At 35.8% G+C, this 21,356-nt stretch overlaps 1 protein-coding gene across 8 annotated transcripts in view; it reads left to right on the top strand.

Moving 5' to 3' along the window:
• Positions 1–21,356, top strand: part of LOC150102895 (cilia- and flagella-associated protein 184-like) — a 423,759-nt gene that overhangs the window by 352,788 nt on the left and 49,615 nt on the right. For 2 of the 8 annotated variants that reach the window (XM_090397878.1, XM_090397881.1), the window contains exon 8: positions 4,734–4,813. The exons of 3 other annotated variants lie outside the window; for them this stretch is intronic. In XM_090397878.1, coding sequence (XP_090254004.1) covers positions 4,734–4,813 — 80 coding nt within the window. Of the gene's footprint in view, positions 1–4,733; positions 4,814–17,912; positions 18,002–21,356 lie in introns of those variants that run through there. 3 more of the 8 variants (XR_016548819.1, XM_090397880.1, XM_090397883.1) reach the window with 3 other exon arrangements.

Here is a 21,356-nt window from a genome sequence, read left to right as displayed (position 1 = left end):
AGGTCTCAGTGGATAGTTTTCTTTGTGTACCTTTGGGAGACCATATAACCTTGGAATGAGGGGGTGTAAAGAGCGGATGGAGAGCCGTGTATTCCGTGGAATTTCTGTGGTCTTTTGTAGGAGATTATTGGTTCTATTGTGTATTTCTCTTGTTGGATCTCTCTCAATTTCCGAATAACTATCTGAATCTAACAGTGCTAAGATTTTTTCTCGGTAGTCTATTTTATCTAGAACTACAGTTGCATTCCCCTTATCAGCCTTTAAGATGACAATGTCCTTGTTAATCCTTAGATTTTTAATCGCAAGTCTCTCACTAGGGGATATATTATCAGAAGGAGGTTTTGCGTTGTTGATTGCAAGAATTGCTTCGATGCGAAGTAAACTCGCGTCTGCGGTAGGAAGTAGCGAAGCTGCCTTCTCCATCTTAGTTAAAAGTAGTTCTTTAGGGATGCATTTTGGTGCCAACACAAAATTTAGGCCTTTTCCGAGAATTTTCTCTTCATCGGGACTTAGCACGTATGACGATTTGTTAATCACCAAAGTTTTAAGTCTGCTATGACAATTATTTAAGGTAGATCTTTCTTGTTTTGACTTGAGAAAGTTGAATTTCCTGATTAGCTTCTGTTTGTTTAAGTTTTGAAATTGTAATGCACAGTGTGTACTTAAATCTCTAATGTGATTCCAAGAATCCAGATCTAAGCAGGCTGCTAATTGGTTTTCTAAAGATGTTTTTTCTGTGAAAAGCAAAGATAAATTGCGTTTTGTATCGCAAATTCTCTCTGTTAAAAGTTCAAGTTTAGCTCTAGTGTAAATACGGTGCGCTCTTTCTGTAGTAATGATTTATTTAAATTGTAGGAACTTTGGAATAATTGAGGAAAACTTGCATTTCTTCAAGAAGATAAGTCTGTTGATATTAATTCCAATGCTCTTTAGCGTCTTCTGATATGCTTTCGTAAGTGCACAATTACCCTCGTCAGAAGGGAAATGGTGATTAGTACTATTAACTCGGGTTTGGGATATGTTCATTTTTCTAAATTAACTGACTTAAAACCCGAGAATTATAACACAATGACATTTATTTGTAAAAACGCAACATGTTTCTTCAAGAATGACTTCATCAGGCGATAAGAACATAGAAAGATATTAAAAGACACGAAATTAACATTGACACACTCTAAAGCTATACAATTATAAAGCCATAATATTCGACTGTAAATTACAGTTATTATGAGCTTGAACTACAGTCCGAGTTAAAGTTCTATTGTTGTACACCTGTGCGTGTGTGGAATCACGCGATCTCCAGTATCTAATAGTAGAGTTGAAAGAGTCAGCCAAATTATAGCTAAGATTGTTATTCATGTGAAAAGGGTCCAAGATGATTTCTTTTGACTCGACAATGCGGTGCTCTACTTCATCATGGGAGATGTGTAGGTTTGAAGTTGATGGCCAGTTTATTTCTTGTTGGTGGCTTTCGTTCGTGTTTATTGATAACAGGACATGGCTTGACAGAGCAGTTGCTCTGGTTCTCTTATAAGCATTGTCACGCTGGTGCTCTTCGAGACGTAGTAAGATAGATTTCTCTGTCTGCCCATAGTAAGGCTTTCCGCATTCACAAGTGACCTTGTATACACCTGGGAATTGTAGAAGGTTGTGAGGTTTTTTATAGTTATTGAAGCGTGATCTTATTTTTGGCATAGTCGAGAAGCACGTTTTTATGTTAAACTTCTTTAGAATTCTACTCAGCTTTTTGGATAGTGTGCTGATATATGGCTACTCTCTAAAAAATATTAACAACCAATTATCCCACCATCAACGTAGCAACGTAGAGACACAGGACGACTCAAAAGGTCATATCGTCTTGCCATATATCAGCACACTATCCAAAAAGCTGAGTAGAATTCTAAAGAAGTTTAACATAAAAACGTGCTTCTCGACTATGCCAAAAATAAGATCACGCTTCAACAACTATAAACAACCTCACAACCTTCTACAATTCCCAGGTGTATACAAGGTCACTTGTGAATGCGGAAAGCCTTACTATGGGCAGACAGAGAAATCTATCTTACTACGTCTCGAAGAGCACAAGCATGACATTGCTTATAAGAGAACCAGAGCAACTGCTCTGTCAAGCCATGTCCTGTTTTCAATAAACACGAACAACGAAAGCCACCAACACGAAATAAACTGGCCATCAACTTCAAACCTACACATCTCCCATGATGAAGTAGAGCACCGCATTGTCGAGTCAAAAGAAATCATCTTGGACCCTTTTCACATGAATAACAATCTTAGCTATAATTTGGCTGACTCTTTCAACTCTACTATTAGATACTGGAGATCGCGTGATTCCACACACGCACAGGTGTACAACAATAGAACTTTAACTCGGACTGTAGTTCAAGCTCATAATAACTGTAATTTACAGTCGAATATTATGGCTTTATAATTGTATAGCTTTAGAGTGTGTCAATGTTAATTTCGTGTCTTTTAATATCTTTCTATGTTCTTATCGCCTGATGAAGTCATTCTTGACGAAACATGTTGCGTTTTTACAAATAAATGTCATTGTGTTATAATTCTCGGGTTTTAAGTCAGTTAATTTAGAAAAATGAACTTATCCCAACCCCGAGTTAACAGTACTAATCATATATATATATATATATATATATATATATATATATATATATATATATAATAACAATAGGTATTATTTCTCTATATAATAAATTTTTTCTATTATTATTGTTTTTTATTGTTTTTTTTTATTGATTTCTGAAATATTTACACAATTACAATAATCATCTTTAGTGACATTCAACTTGTAATTTTTACAAAATTCATCTCTAAGTGCTGCATATGTGATTAATTTTCTACATTGTATTTCAATTAAAAGTTTTGATAATAATACTTTTTTGCATCTATATTTACAACACGTGTTCACTTGTTCTTCTAATATTAACAATGAAGATTACATGGATTTTTTGAATAATGGATAATAATAATAATAGTATGATAATAATGTCTCAGATAAATTACATACATATGATAATGTATGTAATTTATCATGCACATAATAATAATAAGTTATTATTATTATATATTATTATGCATGTACAAAATATATTGTTCTGGTTTTTTTCTTTTAATAGTATTGATGTATTTAAGTGCAGTAACTACAGCACTTAAATGTAATAAATGTATTTTTATTTATTTTTTGTGTTGATCTTGGTTTTGATGTAATGTCTCAGCTTGCATCTTTGAAACTTTTTTATTAAGCTTGTCTGAGGATGACACCAGTTAGTTATTGTTTATTGGTTTGATTGCTGTGTTGGAACTAGGCTGATGTTTGATAGGTCTGATATCGACTACAGCTGTAGGTTGAGAAATTTACATACACACAGGGATGCTCACATGCATGCACACACATACACACATGATCATTTGGAATGTCATGACACGTCTCTGAACTAATATATTGTGTTTCATTAAATTTGTAAGGTGTGTAGGGTGCGTGTTTCTTAAGTTTCTTCTGGGATGCAGAAGCTTCGAGTGGCCTTTCCGTAGTGATTATTATATTTATATGTGATATAATTAGTTGTCTGAGATCTTGTTATACGGTATGTATTTCTGGCTTTCCTGTAGTTGGCATCAACATAATATTTTAGCAGTGCTGCATAGTGATATAAGTGTCTTGCTGTTAGTATTTTGTGTTCTGACATTGCTCTGTATATAAAGCTGGTATTGTCTCTTTTTTCCCAAAAGATAAGTTTTATCATTTTGTACTGTAATGATATTAATCTAATATACAAAATCACTAATATACAAAGCATGGTGCTTTGTATATGCGTGTTTTCAGGCATTTGGGAACTGTGTTTTTTAACCTGTAGAATTTGCCAGTTATTGTTCGGAGTTTGTTTTGTAGATTGTATAATTATACAATTGTTAATTAAATAATTAAATAATTGTACAATTATATGTGGCTATTCCAGTTCATATCTGCATTGAAGTAAATTCCAAGGTATCGTATTGTTTCAACCTGAGTGATGATAGTGGTTTTACTGTTCTGTGTGTTTCTTATGTTGGAGAGTGGATGTTGGATGGTTATATATATATATATATTATTATCTATCTATATATTATATAATAAATAATAATATTTTTTATTGATTTCTAAAATATTTACATCTCTACAATAATCATCATGAGTGACATTCCAACTTATATATTTACAAAATTCAACACTAAGTGCTCCATATATGGTTCATTTTCTACTTTGGATTTCAATTAAAATTCTTTTTTTTTCTTTTTTTTTAATAATACTTTTTTGCCTTGATATTATGTATTTACAACACATGTTCTAATATTAACAATGAAGATTATACAGAATTTTTTGTATAATGTATAACTAATATAATAATAATAATAATTAACTTTATTAACTTCATTATTCATACTTACTTATTTACATTACATACATGTGTACATATCGGCATACAAGCACTTTCACATTAGTTATACGCATCTACATTGTAATCTTATAATCAACGAAACTTAACAATTTTACAACTTTACAATTCTCTACTAACCATGTATACAATTTGGTACAGTAATTTTGTATCAGATTACTTTCACTTTTTTATTACCTCTCAGAGAAATGACATATATTTTATAATATTTAGACAACAGTGCTATAATTTTTTACATTACTCTTTTCACTCGTAATATCTTTATAGTTTGCATAATGTGGAATTCATATAACGGAATAATGACGATCACAGTAATCGTTTGCAGATATAGTTCACAGTTACACAAGGTAGATAATATGATTACATGCTACATTTTATTATATATATATAATTTTTTTTTTTAATTTGACATAGTGTTATCATTATCATACAGGCTATTTACATTTAGACTTCTTCTTCTTCTAGGCTTTACAACTCTTTATGAGTTTTAGCTTGCAAAACAATTTTCCATTCTTTTCTTTTCTGTGCAATATTCTTCCAATTCTTAACTTTTAAAGTTGTAAGATCTTTTTGTTCATCATCAGTCCATCTTTTTCTTGGTCTACCTTTCTTCCTTCATCCTAATGGTTGCCATTCAAATATTTTTTTAACTCCTCTATCTTTTTCCATTCTTTCTATATGCCCTAATCACACTATTCTTTGTGTCTTTATATATTTTACTATATATGTCCTCTAAGAGTGGAGAATTTGGAAGGTAGTGAGACAAATGATTTTGAGAGCGTATGGTGTGAGGTAGAGGTAGGCAAGACAGGATATTTAGTGGGGTGTTGCTACAGACCCAGGAGCACAGAGGATGGGGACCAGGAGATGTTTAGACAGCTAAGTTTGGCAAGTGCAAGAAGAATGATTGTTATGGGAGATTTTAACTTCAGTAGTATAAATTGGAGAGAGGAAGATGCATGTAACAATAGGGGAATGGAATTTCTAGAATTCTTGAGGGACAAATGTCTTAGGCAACATGTAACAGAGGGAACAAGAGGTTCAAAAATTTTGGATTTGGTTATAGCATCAGAAGAGTTGATAATAACTGAGTTGACGTCTCTCCCACCAGTTGGAGAGAGTGACCATATGGTTTTGACTTGGAAAATGAATAGACATGCAGGAGTATCAAAGAGACGGGAACTTATGTGGAATTATAAGGCAGGTGATTATAATAGTCTTAGACGTCAACTTCGGGAAGTTTCATGGAGGGAGGAATTGGAAGGCCGGGATATCACCAGTGCGTGGGAAATTGTGAAAGAATATTTGTTATCAGCAATGGTAAGTTGTATACCACGAGTGAAGAAGAGGGCGCAATTTGGAGTAAAGTGGATGACAAACAATATTAAACAGGAATTGCATGCGAAAAAGAGGCTATGGAAGAGATATAAGGAGACAGGTGAAGAGATGCATGAGGAATATAAGACACAGGCCAGAAGAGTGACTCGTGTGGTAAGGAAAGCGAAACTGGAATATGAGAGGAGATTGGCCCTAAGATCCAAAGAAAATCCTAGGGAATTTTTTAGCTATGTGGCCAGTAGGAGGAGAAATGACTGTGGAAGAATGATATTGTGGGATAAAAATGGGAATAGAGTGACTGATGCAGAGGACATAGTGGAATTGTTCAATGAACACTTTATTGGAGTATTTCATCCTAGAGGAGTCAGTTTTAATGCTAGAGGGATAGGACTGGTACGAGGTCTGGAGGTACAGGAGGAGAGTGTGTTTCAGATACTGAGTACTCTGGATGTCAGTAAAGCTGTGGGACTGGATGGTATTTCGCCACGAGTTTTGAGAGAATGTGCTAGGGAATTGACAATACCTTTAACGTGGCTTTTCAATGAAAGTCTGGCTTTGGCAAAGGTGCCCAGGGAATGGAAGGAAGGTAAGATAGTGCCATTGCATAAGGGTGGTAACAGACTGGAAGTGTCTAATTATAGGCCAGTCTGTGTGTCATCAGTAGTTGTTAAGATCTTGGAGAAAGTAGTGAGGGACCGTGTACAGCATTGGGCAGATGAGGGTAATGTTATCTGTGAGAATCAACATGGATTTGTGAAAGGACGCTCTTGTTTTAGCAATATGCTAGCCTTTTATAATAAAGTTACAAGAGCATTAGATGAGGGAAAGGCATATACTGCAATTTTCTTAGACTTGGCGAAGGCATTTGACAGGGTGCCACATGATAAGCTGATATTTAAGTTGCAGCACATGGGTCTGGATGTCAGATTGGTCAACTGGATTCAGGATTGGCTGTCTGATAGGTATCAGAGAGTTGTGTATGGTGGAGCAGTTTCCAGGAGGCAGAGGGTTACAAGTGGGGTCCCACAGGGCTCAGTACTAGGACCTATATTGTTTAACCTTTATATCAATGACATAGCCAGTGGATTGCAGGGGGATATTCAGTTGTTTGCGGATGATGCGAAGCTTGGAAGGATTATTAGTAATAGTGCAGATGTGGTAGCCCTGCAAGAGGATTTAAATAAGCTAGATAGATGGGCAAATGAATGGGGATGTCAGTTTAATGCAGCAAAATGTAAGGTCTTGAGGTTTGGGAAACATCGATGGGATGCTGCATACTCTATGGGAGGAGTTATACTGGAGGAAGTAGGGGAGACAAGAGATCTGGGGTTGATGATTGATAGAAACCTGAAGTTTAGGGGACATATTGCAAAGGTGGTGAAGGTAACACAGAGGATTGCTGCTATTATGAGAAGGACACTGACCTGCAGAGATAAGAGGGTTATCATTCCGTTGTATAAGTCTCTGATCAGACCACACTTGGACTATTGTTCTCAGATTTGGTCCCCAGGATTTGAAGGGGATAAATTAACCGTGGAAAGGATACAAAGACGGATGACAAAGATGGTTTCAGGACTGTACAAGGATAGTTATGAGGATCGGCTGAGAGAATGTGGACTGCAGAGTTTGGTGGATAGAAGAAGGAGAGGTGATATGATTGAGACTTTTAAACTGTTGAGAGGTGGTTACAGGGTTGACACTGGGGAGTTCTTTCGCTTGGTTGATCAGCGGGAAGGAGTGATGACAAGAGGCCATCCCTGGAAGTTACGAAAGGAAACTGTGAGCAAGAGGGTAAGGAGTGGTTTCTTTGTGTGGAGGGTGGTTGAGCCGTGGAATGCATTGCCTGATGGAGTGGTGGGAGTGAGAACGGTCAGTGGGTTTAAGGAGTGGTATGATAAACTTTGTGTTTCTCAGGGGGGGACTTCCCCTCGATGAGTCTTGACAGACTTTATGTCTTAGAAAGGACCTCCCTCGATGAGTCTTTTGACTCCTTGGAGGCCTGAATAATAATAATAATAATAATCTTCACCATTAATTAGTTCTTTAAGTTCATTATTTGTTCTAATTCCCCATATTCCATTTTCTTCATTTATCGGTCTATATTGTTATTATTACCCCAAGATCTCATGGAGTCAAAGACTCATCTGGGAGGTCCTTTTATCACACACACATCTCATCATACCGTGTCTTAAACACACTCAAACTCCTTGCAGACACCATACTCTCAGGCAAAGCACTCCAATCATTCACAGCTCTGCATGAAATTTCTTTAACATTTTCCTTTCAAAGATTCTCAGTCGAGCTATATCTTTTTTGTGTTAATGGCCACATTTGACATCCATATGTTGTTACAGGTCTTATAATTATTTTATAAAGTTTTAATTTAGAATTACGATTAAGAATCGTAACTCATTAACATTTTCTAAATATAATAATACTTATTTTCAGCCATGATTCTACTATTAATTTCTTCAGATATATTATTGTTTGTTGTTATTAATGAACCTAAATATTTAAAACTATCTACAACTTCAAAACTATATTCATCTATATTATATCTTGTAATGTTTTTATTTACTGTCTTTCCACATTGCATATATTTAGTCTTCTGTTCGTTAATTTGTAATCTAACTTCTTCAGTGTTTCTATTATGTTCATGTTCTTCAAATTTCTCTTTTAAATCTTTGCTATATCATCTGCATATGCACATATTTGTATTAATTTATTATTAATAAATCCTCGCATATTTAACTTATTATTACTTGTCTTACTCCGCAGTTTATTTCAAAGGAGTCTGTTAATTCCCCTTGTATTTTAACTACTGCTTTGAATCCTTCTAATGTAATTTTAATTAATCTAATTAATTTTTCTGATATTCCCAGTGTTTTCAAGCTATGTATCATTTCTTGTCTATTTAATTTATCAAATGCTTGTTGGAAATCAATATATAAATTATGAAGTTCTATATCATATTCTAATCATTTTTAATACATATTTCGTAGCATAAATATATTATCATTTGTGGATCTTTTATTTTCTGATCTGAAATTTCTCCTATTATTGTTTCTATATATGGTTCTAATCTTTTATATATCATACTTGATAAAATTTTATTTCTGACATTCAATAATGTAATTCCTCTATAGTCCTGACAATTCATTTTATCTCCTTTTTTATATATATATATATTGGTTGGATTATTTCAGTTTTCCAATTATTTGGCATTGTTTCTTCTTTCCATATATCTAATATCAAATAATAAATTTCTTTCCATAAGATTTCACCTGCATTCTTTATAAGTTCTCCTGTTATCCCATCTACTCCTGGTGGTTTTAAACTTTTAATTTAATCTTTAAAGGTACCTGTGTGGCATGACTATTATTATTATTATTTTACACCTCCAGGGAGTCCAACGACACATTGAGAGAGAGGGCACCTGCTCTACAACTCTGTCTCCACCATTCAATCACCAGTTGACCGCAAATGCACCAACATCATCTACCGCCAACCACCACTGGTATTTCCACAGACAATCACAGACATCCATGCCCACAGCAGTATTCGAATCCACAGCATTTTGGCTGGAGAGCAAATATGCTATCCACTTGGCCAACCAGTCTGGCGACTATAAACAATAAATTACAATAACACAGTAATTAACTTTAATGAAATGAAAGTACAGATATTTTGTACTGAAAATAACAGTACATCATCAGTGTGTAGAAACAAGCAAATCAAAGGAACGGGAATACAAAGTACTTACAGCAGTCGATGGTTTACCAATTAAAAACTGTTGCTGCATGCTAGAAATTAATATTAATAAATAATATTATTAAAATTATTATTAAAAACTATTTTTGATGGTTACATAAGATAAGAATCTCCGAAACGTTTGGGAGAGAGAGAGAGAAAGACAATCGTTCCGATTTAGATTTGACAAATGTAAAAGGGTTTTGCAACTTTCTTTGAAAAGGTGTTCATATTTAAACCTGCTTCTATGGAGAAGACGAGCTTCATCCCACTGGATACCGTGTTTAGTGTTGATACTATGTTGTGCCAGACCAGACTTTTGAGGTTTCATGTATTCCATATAATACTGATGTTCCTTCGTTCTTTTTTCCACAGAACAGCCTGTTTGTCCAAAGTATGTTAAATTACATTCACACGGTATCTGGTAAACACCAGCTAATAATAGAGGTGACAGTTTGTCTTTTGTAGATGGCAACAGATGAGAAATTTTGAGGTTTCACAATAGGAAAATATGTGGGAATGAGATGATACTTCAAAATTGTACCAATCAGTTTAGAGATGCCAGAAATATAAGGGATTGGAACCCTGCTGTGTGTTAAAGAATCCTGGGGTGTTGGAACATAGGAGTCGATTACCTGTTGGATTTGATAAGGGTTGTAACCATTGAATTTTTGGTGACAAAAATTTTATGTCGGATTTGTCTGTCAGTTTTGACATTGTTTTCCCCTCTTTACCAACTAATGTTTTGATAGTGAGAAGTTCTTTTTGCAAGCTTGAGGGTGAGGAGCACACCTTATGTGCTCTATTAATTAAAGACTTGATAGCACCAATTTTTTGAGAGTTGTGATGAACACTCTTTTTATGAATGTATCTGCCAGTAAAGATAGGTTTTTCAATAAATGCTGGTTGATAAATTAGCAGAGGCTGTGTGCATAAGAAGGATGTCCAAGAATGGTAAACTACCAGCCTTTTTTTTTTCCATGGTGAACTGAATGCGTTGGGGTAGGTAGGCTATTGATCTGTTGTAAGAAAGTGGCAAGTTCATTTTCAGAATGAAATATCAACATAAGGAAACCAATGAGAGGGTTGGGGAAGAATGGATGAGAACAGGGTATCTTCCAGATGGTTCAAAAAATAGTTTGCCAAAGACAGAGGGCTACTCATGGAAGTACCTTCAGCTTGTCTGTAGATCTTGTTTTTCCAGCTGAAATATCCTGATTGTATAACAAATTCAAAAATCTTTGCAATATCAGGAGGGTAATCATCATCGTATAATACATTAACAATGTCACATAATGGAATGTTGGTAAAGAGGGGAAACAATGTCAAAACTGATGACAAATCTGACTCTTGTATTTAAATATCCTTGATTTTCTCATTTGCGTGATTTGCTAGTTTCTACACACTGATGATGTACTGTTACGTTCAGTATGAAATATCTTTACTTTCATTTCATTAAAGATAAATACTGTGGTTATCGTGTAATTTATGTTTAAACTTTTAATTTGTTTTATTATTTCCACTATTTCTTTATAAGTTGGTTCTTGAATTCTTTCTTCTATATTTCTACAATTATTTTGATCTTCATATTTCTTATTTTCTTCTGCTGTCATCATAAATAATTCCTTAAAATATTCTTTCCATCTTTCTTTAACTAATTCTTTCTCAATTAATACTTTTCCTTCTTTATCCTAACATCTTATCATTTGTGTGTCAAAATGATGGGGAGGAGAGATGACTGTAAGTGAGCAAGAGGTGTTTGAGGAGTTGAGTAAACTAGATGTAAATAAGGCTGTGGGACTTGATAATATATCACCGCGTATTCTGAAGGAATGTGCCACAGAGTTGACACCTGCCTTGACATATTTTTTTAATACGAGTCTTGCACTTGGTCAAGTTCCTAACGAGTGGAAGGAGGGCAAGATTGTACCACTTCATAAAGGAGGTGATCAAACTCAAGCATCAAACTATAGGCCTATCTGTGTGTCAGGTGTTGTGGTTAAGTTGTTGGAGAAGCTTGTGAGAACTAGGATCCAGAGTTGGGTTGACAACAATGGTATAATCTTTGATGGACAACATGGATTTGCTAAAGGGAGGTCATGTTTTAGTAATCTACTTACTTATTACAATAAAGTGACTGCTTCCTTGGACAGAGGAGAAGGATACACAGTAATATACTTGGATTTCGCAAAAGCTTTTGATAGAGTACCTCATGATAAGTTGACAGTCAAACTAGAGCAGATGGGGTTGGATATTAGATTAGTGCATTGGATTGGAGACTGGCTACCTGATAGGTATCAACAAGTTGTGTATGGGGGTGCGATATCCAGGAAAAGGAAAGTCACTAGTGGAGTGCCTCAGGAGTCTCTTTTAGGGCCATTACTATTTAACTTGTATATTAATGATATTGGCGAAGATTTGGATGGAGATATTCAGTTGTTTGCAGATGATGCAAAGTTGGGACGAATCATAAAGAGTAGTGAAGATGTTGTGTCCTTGCAAGAAGTCTTGAGTAAATTGAGTGATTGGGCAGAGAAATGGAGATATAAGTTCATTGTTGCAAAATGTAAGGTTTTAAAATTTGGAAAACAAAGATGGGATGCAGAATTTATGCTTGGTGAGAATATATTGTTGGAGGTATAGGAAATAAGAGATCTGGGGGTGATAGTGGATAAGGATCTAAAATTTAGGGGACACATCTCTAAAATTGTGAAGACCACACGAAGGCTTCTGGGGATGATGCAGAGAACACTGACGTGTAGAAGTAGGGAGATTCTTGTTCTGTTGTATAAGACTTTGATTAGGCCACACATGGACTATTGTGTCGAGATTTGGTCACCTGGTTTTCAGAAGGATGAAGAGATGTTGGAAAGGGTCCAAAGGCGACTGACTAAGGTAGTTTCTGACCTCTGGAATGTTGAGTATGAGGAAAGATTGAGAAGATGTAAATTGCAGAGCTGGTGGAGAGGAGGAAGAGGGGAGATATGATAGAGACCTACAAGTTGGTAAGGGGTTGTTATAAGATCAGTGGTGGAGAAGTTCTACAGAGAATAGTGGGAGAACCAGAGGTCATCCCTGGAAACTGTATAAAGAGGGTGTGAGTAAGGGAGTGAGAGGCAGGTTTTTTTCGTGCAGAGTTGTGAATGATTGGAATGCCTTGCCTGAGAGTGTGGTGTCTTCAAGGAGTTTGAATGTGTTTAAGACACGGTATGATGAGATGTGTGTGTGTGATAAAAGGACCTCCCAGATGAGTCTTTGACTCCATGAGGTCTTGGGATAATAATAATAATAATAATAATTATTATTGGAGTTAGTAGTGGAGTTAGTATTATTATGTGTTAACTGTTTTCTATTATTATTATTATTAACATTTGACCTCCATGGAGTCAGAGATTCATCGTAGGAGGTACACACATTGCTCATCCAACAGTGCCTTAAACTGATTCATTGTGTCTACACCCACAACACACTCAGGCAATGCATTCCACTCACCAACCACCCCCATGCAAAAAACCTACTTATCACTTCTCTGTTCACACCCTCCTTATACAGTTTCCAGTGATGGCCCCCTTGTTCTACTCCCCTCTCCCATTCTATGAAAAATTTCTTCCATGTTAACCCGATAACAACCACTGACTAGCTTATATGTCTCAATCATATCCCCCCCCCCTTCTTCCTATTCACGAGGCTCTGCAACTTACATTCTCTCAATCTGTCCTCATACTCCATGTTCCAAAGACCACTGGATACCTTTGCAAATCTTCTCTGGACCCTTTCCAAAATATCCTCTTTACCATGAAAACCCAGCAACCAAATCTGTGCACAATAATCCATATGTGGCCTTATACGATGGAATCATAACCTCTCTATTTCTGCATGTGAGGGTCTCCCGCATCATTGCCATTATCTGATGTGATGTCTTCACAACTTTTGCAATGTGGCCTCTGAATTTCAGGTCCTTGTCCACCATCACTCCTAGATCTTTCATCTCCTCTACTTCCTTAAAGTTTCCCCACCAAGTGTATACTTTGCAACATTGAACTCATGGTTCCACTTACCTGCCCAATCATGCAATTTATTCAAGTCCTCTTGTAAGGCAATAACATCCACTTGACTCTGCATTGCCCTCCCCAATTTTGCATCATCTGCAAACAGCTAGATATCACTAGTTAAACCCAACCCAATATCATTAACATACAAATTGAATAACAATGGCCCCAAAACTGCTAGTTTTCTTTCTCTTTCGGGATACTGCATCGCCATATACAACTTTCTGATACCTATTCAACAGCCAATCACTGATCTAACTCAGAAGTCTGGTATCCCATCCCATCTGTTTCAATTTATTTAAGAGCTTATTGTCCCCTCTGTTATTCATTATCTATATGGATCACATTATGAAGGAAAGTGGTATTAAACATGATATCAAAATTGGAGATGTTAATGTCAGCTCTTTGCTTTATGCAGATGATGTTATACTTCTAAATAAATCTGCTACAAGTCTGCAAGATTATCTGACTAAATTGAATAGCTGTTGTAATAGATATGGTATGAAGGTCAGCAATAAAAAGACAAAGACAATGAAAATAGGCAGAATCATTGAAAATGTCAACTGTGTTGTGAATGGAGAACCTGTGGAACAAGTAAAACATTTCAGCTACTTAGGCACGATCTTTACTGAAGATGGTAAATTAAATATAGAAATAGACAACAGAATCAACAAAGCTGGTATGGTAGGAAGTCAATTGAATAAATTCATATGGAATAAGAGAGAAATTAGTCGGAACACTAAATTAGTATACAAGACAGTGTTCAAACCAGTTTTAACTTATGGATCTGAGAGCTGGGTCAGAAGTAAAACACTTGACCAAAGACTAGAGACCACAGATATGAGAGTCCTGAGAAAGATTATAGATGTGAGCAGATGGCATCAATGGCAATATCATATTAAAAACGAGGATATTTGGAAAGAACTTGACATTGTCAACATCCAGGACTGCGTTAGCAGAGCTAATCTCAAGTGGTATGGTCACTTAAACAGAATGGGCGAAGAAAGATTAGCAAAACAAGTGTTCTCTGCCAGGTTGGCAGGAAAACGTCCCAGAGGAAGACCAAGATATAAGTGGATTGATACAGTACAAAGTGCCTTAGACGATAGAAATATAAGATCTGATAATGTTGGAGTCTTGACAAGTAACAGACTGATTTGGAGGAAAATTGTAGATAGGAAGTTAGTAATGATGTAATTTTTTTCATGTAGTACTATCATATCCTGTACACTCCCTTGAGGGTACATGGCAGGAATTTGATGATGATGATGATGATGATGATGTTATAGTACATAAGTATGTTAGTGAAACATGATCTTGTCTTAACAAACCCATGCTGATAACCACAGAGAATACTGCTGTTATCAACTCATTTCTGTATCCTACTTCTCACCAATCTCTCTCTCTCTAGGACCTTCACCACCACTTCAGATATACAGACCCACCTATAATTTGAAACTACAGCCTTATCACTACCTTTATGCAGTGGAACAATTTTACTATCCTTCCACTCCCTTGGAACCTGTGCTGTTGTAAGATTCTGATTGAACAGGCATGCCAATTCCCTGGAACATTCCCTTAAGATGCCTGGTGATATGTCATCAAATCCTATCACCTTATTGACATCAAGTTTATTTATTTCCTCAAATACCTCCTGCTCACTCACAATTAAGCCATCCTCTCTTATGTCCTCTACGTTTAAGTTCCTCGTGATTCCACCCAGATCAGGATGAAATATCCTTATAAATTGATCACTGAATACCTCAACAATGTTTTCTGCAGCAGTTACCATTCTACCACTTGCATCCTTTAACTTCATCTTACCATGATCATTCATCCTGCTACTTGCCACATATCTAAAAAAAAAATTGGCTCATACTCTACTTTTTTTCCTTACTAAGTGAGTCACTCTCCTGGCTTGTTCTTTATACTCTTCATGTGACTGATTATTACCATTATTCATCTTGCACTTCCTCCAGTTTTAATTCTTTATAAAATTTTCTAGTTTCTCTTTTCTCCTTATACTGCACTATTTGTTCCACTTTCTTATCCATCATTTCTTTCTTTTTCTTTTTGCAAATTTTATTTGTTTGCTTTCTTTTGTCTTTATATTCTTCTCTATTATTTCCTTAGTTCCTTTTTAAATACTTTTTCCTTGCTTTGTTTTTCAATTCAATTATTTCCTTACATTCTTCATCAAACCATTCATTTCTGTTTTTCCTATACCATCCTATTTCTTCTTCAGCTGTATTTATGATTGTTTGTTGGATTAAGTCCCATCTTTCTTCTTATTCTTTCCTTTTTTCTATTGTTTTAATATTATCTTTTATTTTCTTCTGATATTTATAAAGTATTTCTCTGTTTTGGAATACCTCAGTGTTCCACTTCTTTATCTTTTCAGTTTTCGTTTGGTCTACATTTGATATTCTGTATATAAATTTAATTTTAATTAACATATGATCAGAGTCACAATTTGCTCCTCTATGTGCTCATACATCATTAACTGAACTTGCCCATCTTTTCGAAATCAGGACATGATCTATTTGATGACACTCTTTGGTTGTTGGGATAATCCAGGTTCCCAAATGTATCTTCTTATGTTGAGAACATGTACTCATTATTCTAAGTTTATTTGATATTGCTAATTGTATAAGTCTATTTCAGTTTTCACTGGTTGCTTCATGGAAACTGTACTTTCCAATTATTTCATGAAATATGTCTTTTTCCCCTATTTTTGCATTAAAATCCCCTAATATTATCATGGCATCATTTTTATTTATTTTTTCACGTTTCTTGTAAATCCTCATAAAATTGATCTAATCACAATCTCTTCAACATTTTCATTTGGAGCATGTATGTTAATAAAAGTGATGTTATGGAATTTTCCTTTAATTTATAACTCACAAATTCTTTCGGAAATTATGGAGACAACTACCGTGTTTGAATAAAAACTTTAGTTTACTATTACTAAAATTTTACAATTCGACGTTTCGACCTTTATGTCAAGGTCATCTTCTGGAGTGTACAAATATACACAGGAAACAAGCTATACTACAATCATACTGATTGTAGTATAATCATTGTAGTATAATCAGAAACAAGCTATACTACAATCATACTGATTGTAGTATAATCATTGTAGTATAATCAGAAACAAGCTATACTACAATCATACTGATTGTAGTATAATCATACTGATTGTAGTATAGCTTGTTTCCTGTGTATATTTGTACGCTCCAGAAGATGACCTTGACATAAAGGTCGAAACGTCGAATTGTAAAATTTTAGTAATAGTAAACTAAAGTTTTTATTCAAACACGGTAGTTGTCTCCATAATTTCCAAAAATGCATTCGGATCACCGTGCAAGCCTAAAAGAAAGGAGTCACAAATTCTTTCATTTATTGGCATGAATCCTAAAATTGATTTTAACTTCTTTCTAATAATAAATCCTACTTCATAATTTCCTTGTTCTTCAGCACCGTTATAATACATAATATAATTTTTTTTGTTTATTCTTCCTTTTCCTCTCCATCTTATCTCCTGTAATGCTTAACATCGAATTCATATTTCTTTAACTCTTCTGCTATACTTTGCATTTTCCCTGCTTATAACATTGTTCTAACATTCCATGTTCCAAAATTCATTAACTTTTTCGTGTGTCGTTTCCTTGAAGTCAGTCCAACTTTCAATTGTTTAACTTTCTTAACAAAAAAAATTTTTTTTTTTTTACAGGAATGAGTTATTAGCCCATTGCCAAACCCCCAACCTGGAGGACCAGGCTTCCAAATTTTTCTCCCTTGGAGGCAGGATGCCCATTTTACTTGCCTCTTATGACATGCATGGGCCACGTCGGGACTATTCTTTAACCCCAGTCACTACATGCGGGGCATTTAGACTATTCACATATTATATTTTCAGTTTAGTACATAATGTTATATAATAATAATAATAACTATTATTATTATTATTATTATTAATAGTAGTAGTAGTAGTAGTAGTTTAGGTATTGTGACCTGGAAATTAACTGTGGTGATTAGATAATGAGGATTAGTTGATTAAGCTGTGCTAATCCCATCTACTTTGAAACTAGGGTTAGATTTTATGAAGAGAGTGGGATTAGTACTCTCTTCATAAATTAGCACTATTTATGTTGTTTGGTATTTTTTATGGATGGAATGTAGGCATTGGATGCTGGGGATTTGTCTAGTGTATATAGGTGTGAGAGCTATATTAATTGTGTAGGTATAGCTTCCACAGTTTGTGTTTTAATGTTCTGTAATTGTCTGTGTGTTTTTAATTTTGTGGTAGGTTGTTGAGTAGCGTGGGTATGAGGTGTGATCTTGCTGCAGAACCATATGGATTGATGAAGGATCCAGGCAGGGGTGTAAAGAATTGTGGTGGGTCATGTTATGCAATATGTGTCTCTGTTGTTACAATAGGTTTTGTTGAAGTAATTCCTTACTAACATTATGTAGTGTGTAAAATTTTTAATGCTCAGGATTTTGTACATAGTCATAAAATGTTCAGTTATTGGCTGTTGTATGAGGCCTCCAAATCACTGTTGAAATAATTTTCGCTAGATGGCTGTTTGATGTGTTTGCGTAGACTGTTATAGTGTGCCTCAGTTGTGATTCACAAATAATAATAAAATAATAATAATAATAATACTGTAATTTATCAACCACTTAGATAATTCCTATTTTTGACATACAGCTATTAAACCTATATAGATGTTGAAAGTTTTCCACTTGGTTATACTATAAATTAAAGATGCCAAGAAATTATATTCTTGGTTTAATCCTTTATCCAAGTGTAAGCAAACAAAGTTTGTGCATGAAGTAACTTCTGAACTGAGCAACTCATATATAAATGGGTTTTTTTCAATTCATGTATACTAATGCCAGAAGTATTAAGAACAACGTGGAAGAATTTTTGGCCTTGGGTGGCACTTCCAGGCCACAGGTTATTGGCATTAGTGAAACATGGCTGACAGAAGATGATATAGCTAGTAGTATTGAATGTGAGGGGTATGGTGTGTGTTCAGGAGTGACACGGAGAATAAGAGGGGATGAGGAGTGTTATTGATGATAGCTGATGAGCTGCAGCCAAGGAGAATAGAAGTGGAACTGCAGGATAGAGAAAAGAGCACATTTGAGGCTATTTGGTGTGAGACTGCGACTAGCAGAACAAAATATACAGTTGGGTGCTGCTATAGACCAGGTGATGGAATAGTTGGTGGAGATAGTATGCATAAGCAAATAGAAGAAATGAGTGGAAGGAGGATAATTATTATGGGAGATTTCAACTATGGTAACATTGATTGGAAGGAGGAGAGGACACAAGGGAGGAAGGAATTGGATTTTATGCAGTTATTAAGAGATAACTATCTGCAACAGCATGTAATGGAAAATACTAGGGGTCAGAGAGTGCTTGACCTAGTAATTGCATCTGAGAATTTGGCTGTAATGAATATGACCATGTTGCCACCAATTGGTGAGAGTGATCATAGGGTCTTGACTTGGGAGGTGGCTAAAGGTGTGGAAAATTACAATTAACACACGGTAAATGTGGAATTATCAGGCTGGTAAGTATGACAAGCTTAAGAGTTTGATTGGTTCAATGCCATGGCATGTAAAACTGCAAGGACTAGAAGTTGAGAGTGCATGGGAGGCAGTTAAGAAGTGTTTGCATGAAGCAATGGCTGACTGTATACCTAGAGTCCGAATAATAAATCAAGTAGGGGTTAAATGGATGAATAACACCATTAAGCTTGAGCTGCAAAAAAAGAAACAACTATGGAGGGAATTTAAGGAGAAAGGTGACCGGCAGGCAGGCACATGAACGGTATAAAGCGCAGGACAGAAGGGTAACGAGTGTGGTAAGAAAAGCAAAAGTGGATTATGAAAGAACATTAGCCATGCAGGCAAAAGAGAATCCCAAACAGTTTTTTCGATATGTTGCAAGTAAAAGAAAAATGTATATGCAGAATGATTTTAAAGAATGCCGATGGTAGGGAGGTAACCGAATCAGTTGATATAGTGGAATTACTGAGCGAGCACTTTGCAGGAATATATTATCCAAGTAGTGACATTGCAGGAATAAATGAACCAATAGCTTATACAGGAATTGTGGTGAATGAAATGGAGGTGAATAGTCTATTACAGAAACTTAATGTGAAGACATCTGTGGAGTTGGATGGTATACCAGCACGAGTCTTACATGAAGCAGCTAAAAATTTGTCAGTGCCCTTGACCATATTGTTTAATCTGAGTCTCGGGTCTGGTTTAGTCCCGAAGGGATGGAAAGGAGGTTCCAAGACTGCTGTTGCAAATTACCGACCGATCAGCATATCAGGAGTCGTTGTCAAGGTTTTGGAGAAAGTAATCAAGAGAAAAATATAGGAATGCATAGATGAAAATGGGATACTGTATGGGAGACAGCATGGTTTCGTGAAGGGTAAATCATGCCTCACTAACTTGCTTATGTTTTATAACACAGTGCTGGCTGAACTGGATAAGGGTAATGAGTATACAGTGATACTGTTGGACCTTGCTAAGGCCTTTGACAGGATACCACATGGAATTCTAATCAGTAAACTGCAGCATATGGGGATGGATATAGGGTTGGTGAGATGGATAGGAGGGTGGTTGATGGAGAGATATCAGAGAGTGGTTTTTTCAGGAGTAGAGTCCAAAAGACGGCCTGTGACTAGTGGTGTGCCGCAGGGTTCTGTTCTTGGACCACTACTGTTCAATTTTTCATTGACGTGATAGGAAAGGATCTGAGAGGAAGTGTTCATTTGTTTGCTGATGATGATGCAAAGTTGGGTAGAGCAATAATGAGTGCACAGAATGTCAAAATTTTGCAGGATGATTTGGATAGTTTGGAGGACTGGACTAAGGAGAATGGATATCAATTTAATGTGGCAAAGTGTAAGGTTATGCATTTTGGTGTGAAAAGATTAGCAGCAATATTTCACATTGGTGGAACCATACTCCAGAAGATTGACAAGGCCAGGGGTTTGGGAGTGTTAGTGGATAGGGAGTTGAAGTAATTAGGGGGCACATCGCAAAAGTGGCTAAATCAACATATCAAATCACTTGGTTGCTGAATTATACTTTAACAAGCAGAGACAAACAGGTTATTGTTCCTCTGTATCAAGCCGTGATAAGACCCCATCTAGACTACTGTACCCAGATATGGGCGCCAGGGTTTCTTCGTGATGGGGCGGAGGTGGAGAAGATCCAGAGAAGAGTGACCAAGATGATAGCAGGTCTATGGAATGAACCTTATGAGAACAGGTTGAAGATTTGTGGGTTGCAGAAATTGGTTGATAGGCAGAAAAGGGGTGATACGATTGAGACATTCAAATTACTGAAGGGTTTCTATAATTTAATTCAGAAGATGGTTTTGAGAATAGGACTGGTGGTGGGAGGACTAGGGGCCATACATGGAAGCTGGGGAGGAGTGTGGTTAGCAAGGGTGTTAGAGCTAGGTTTTTTACTTGTAGACTGGTGAGTGAATGGAATAAGCTGCCAGAGTCTGTTGTGGGTGCCATGACTGTGAATGAGTTTAAGGCGAGGTATGATAGATTCTGTGTGAATGTCGAATAGTTGTCCTTGACATGATGTTAGGGTCTCCTTCGATGAGTCTATAGACTCCTTGGAGTTGCCCATAATAATAATAATAATGAATGCAAATGACTTCACATCACTTGCCTTAATATCCCATAATGCAAATCATATCCTTACG

The sequence above is a fragment of the Typopeltis vanoorti genome, chromosome 9 (genome assembly GCF_054136105.1).
Source record: "Typopeltis vanoorti isolate ZY-2024b chromosome 9, IOZ_Tvanoo_1.0, whole genome shotgun sequence".
Taxonomy (NCBI): Eukaryota; Metazoa; Arthropoda; class Arachnida; order Uropygi; family Thelyphonidae; genus Typopeltis; species Typopeltis vanoorti.
Note: the sequence above shows the minus strand (reverse complement) of the source record. Positions and strands in the feature narration are given on the sequence as shown.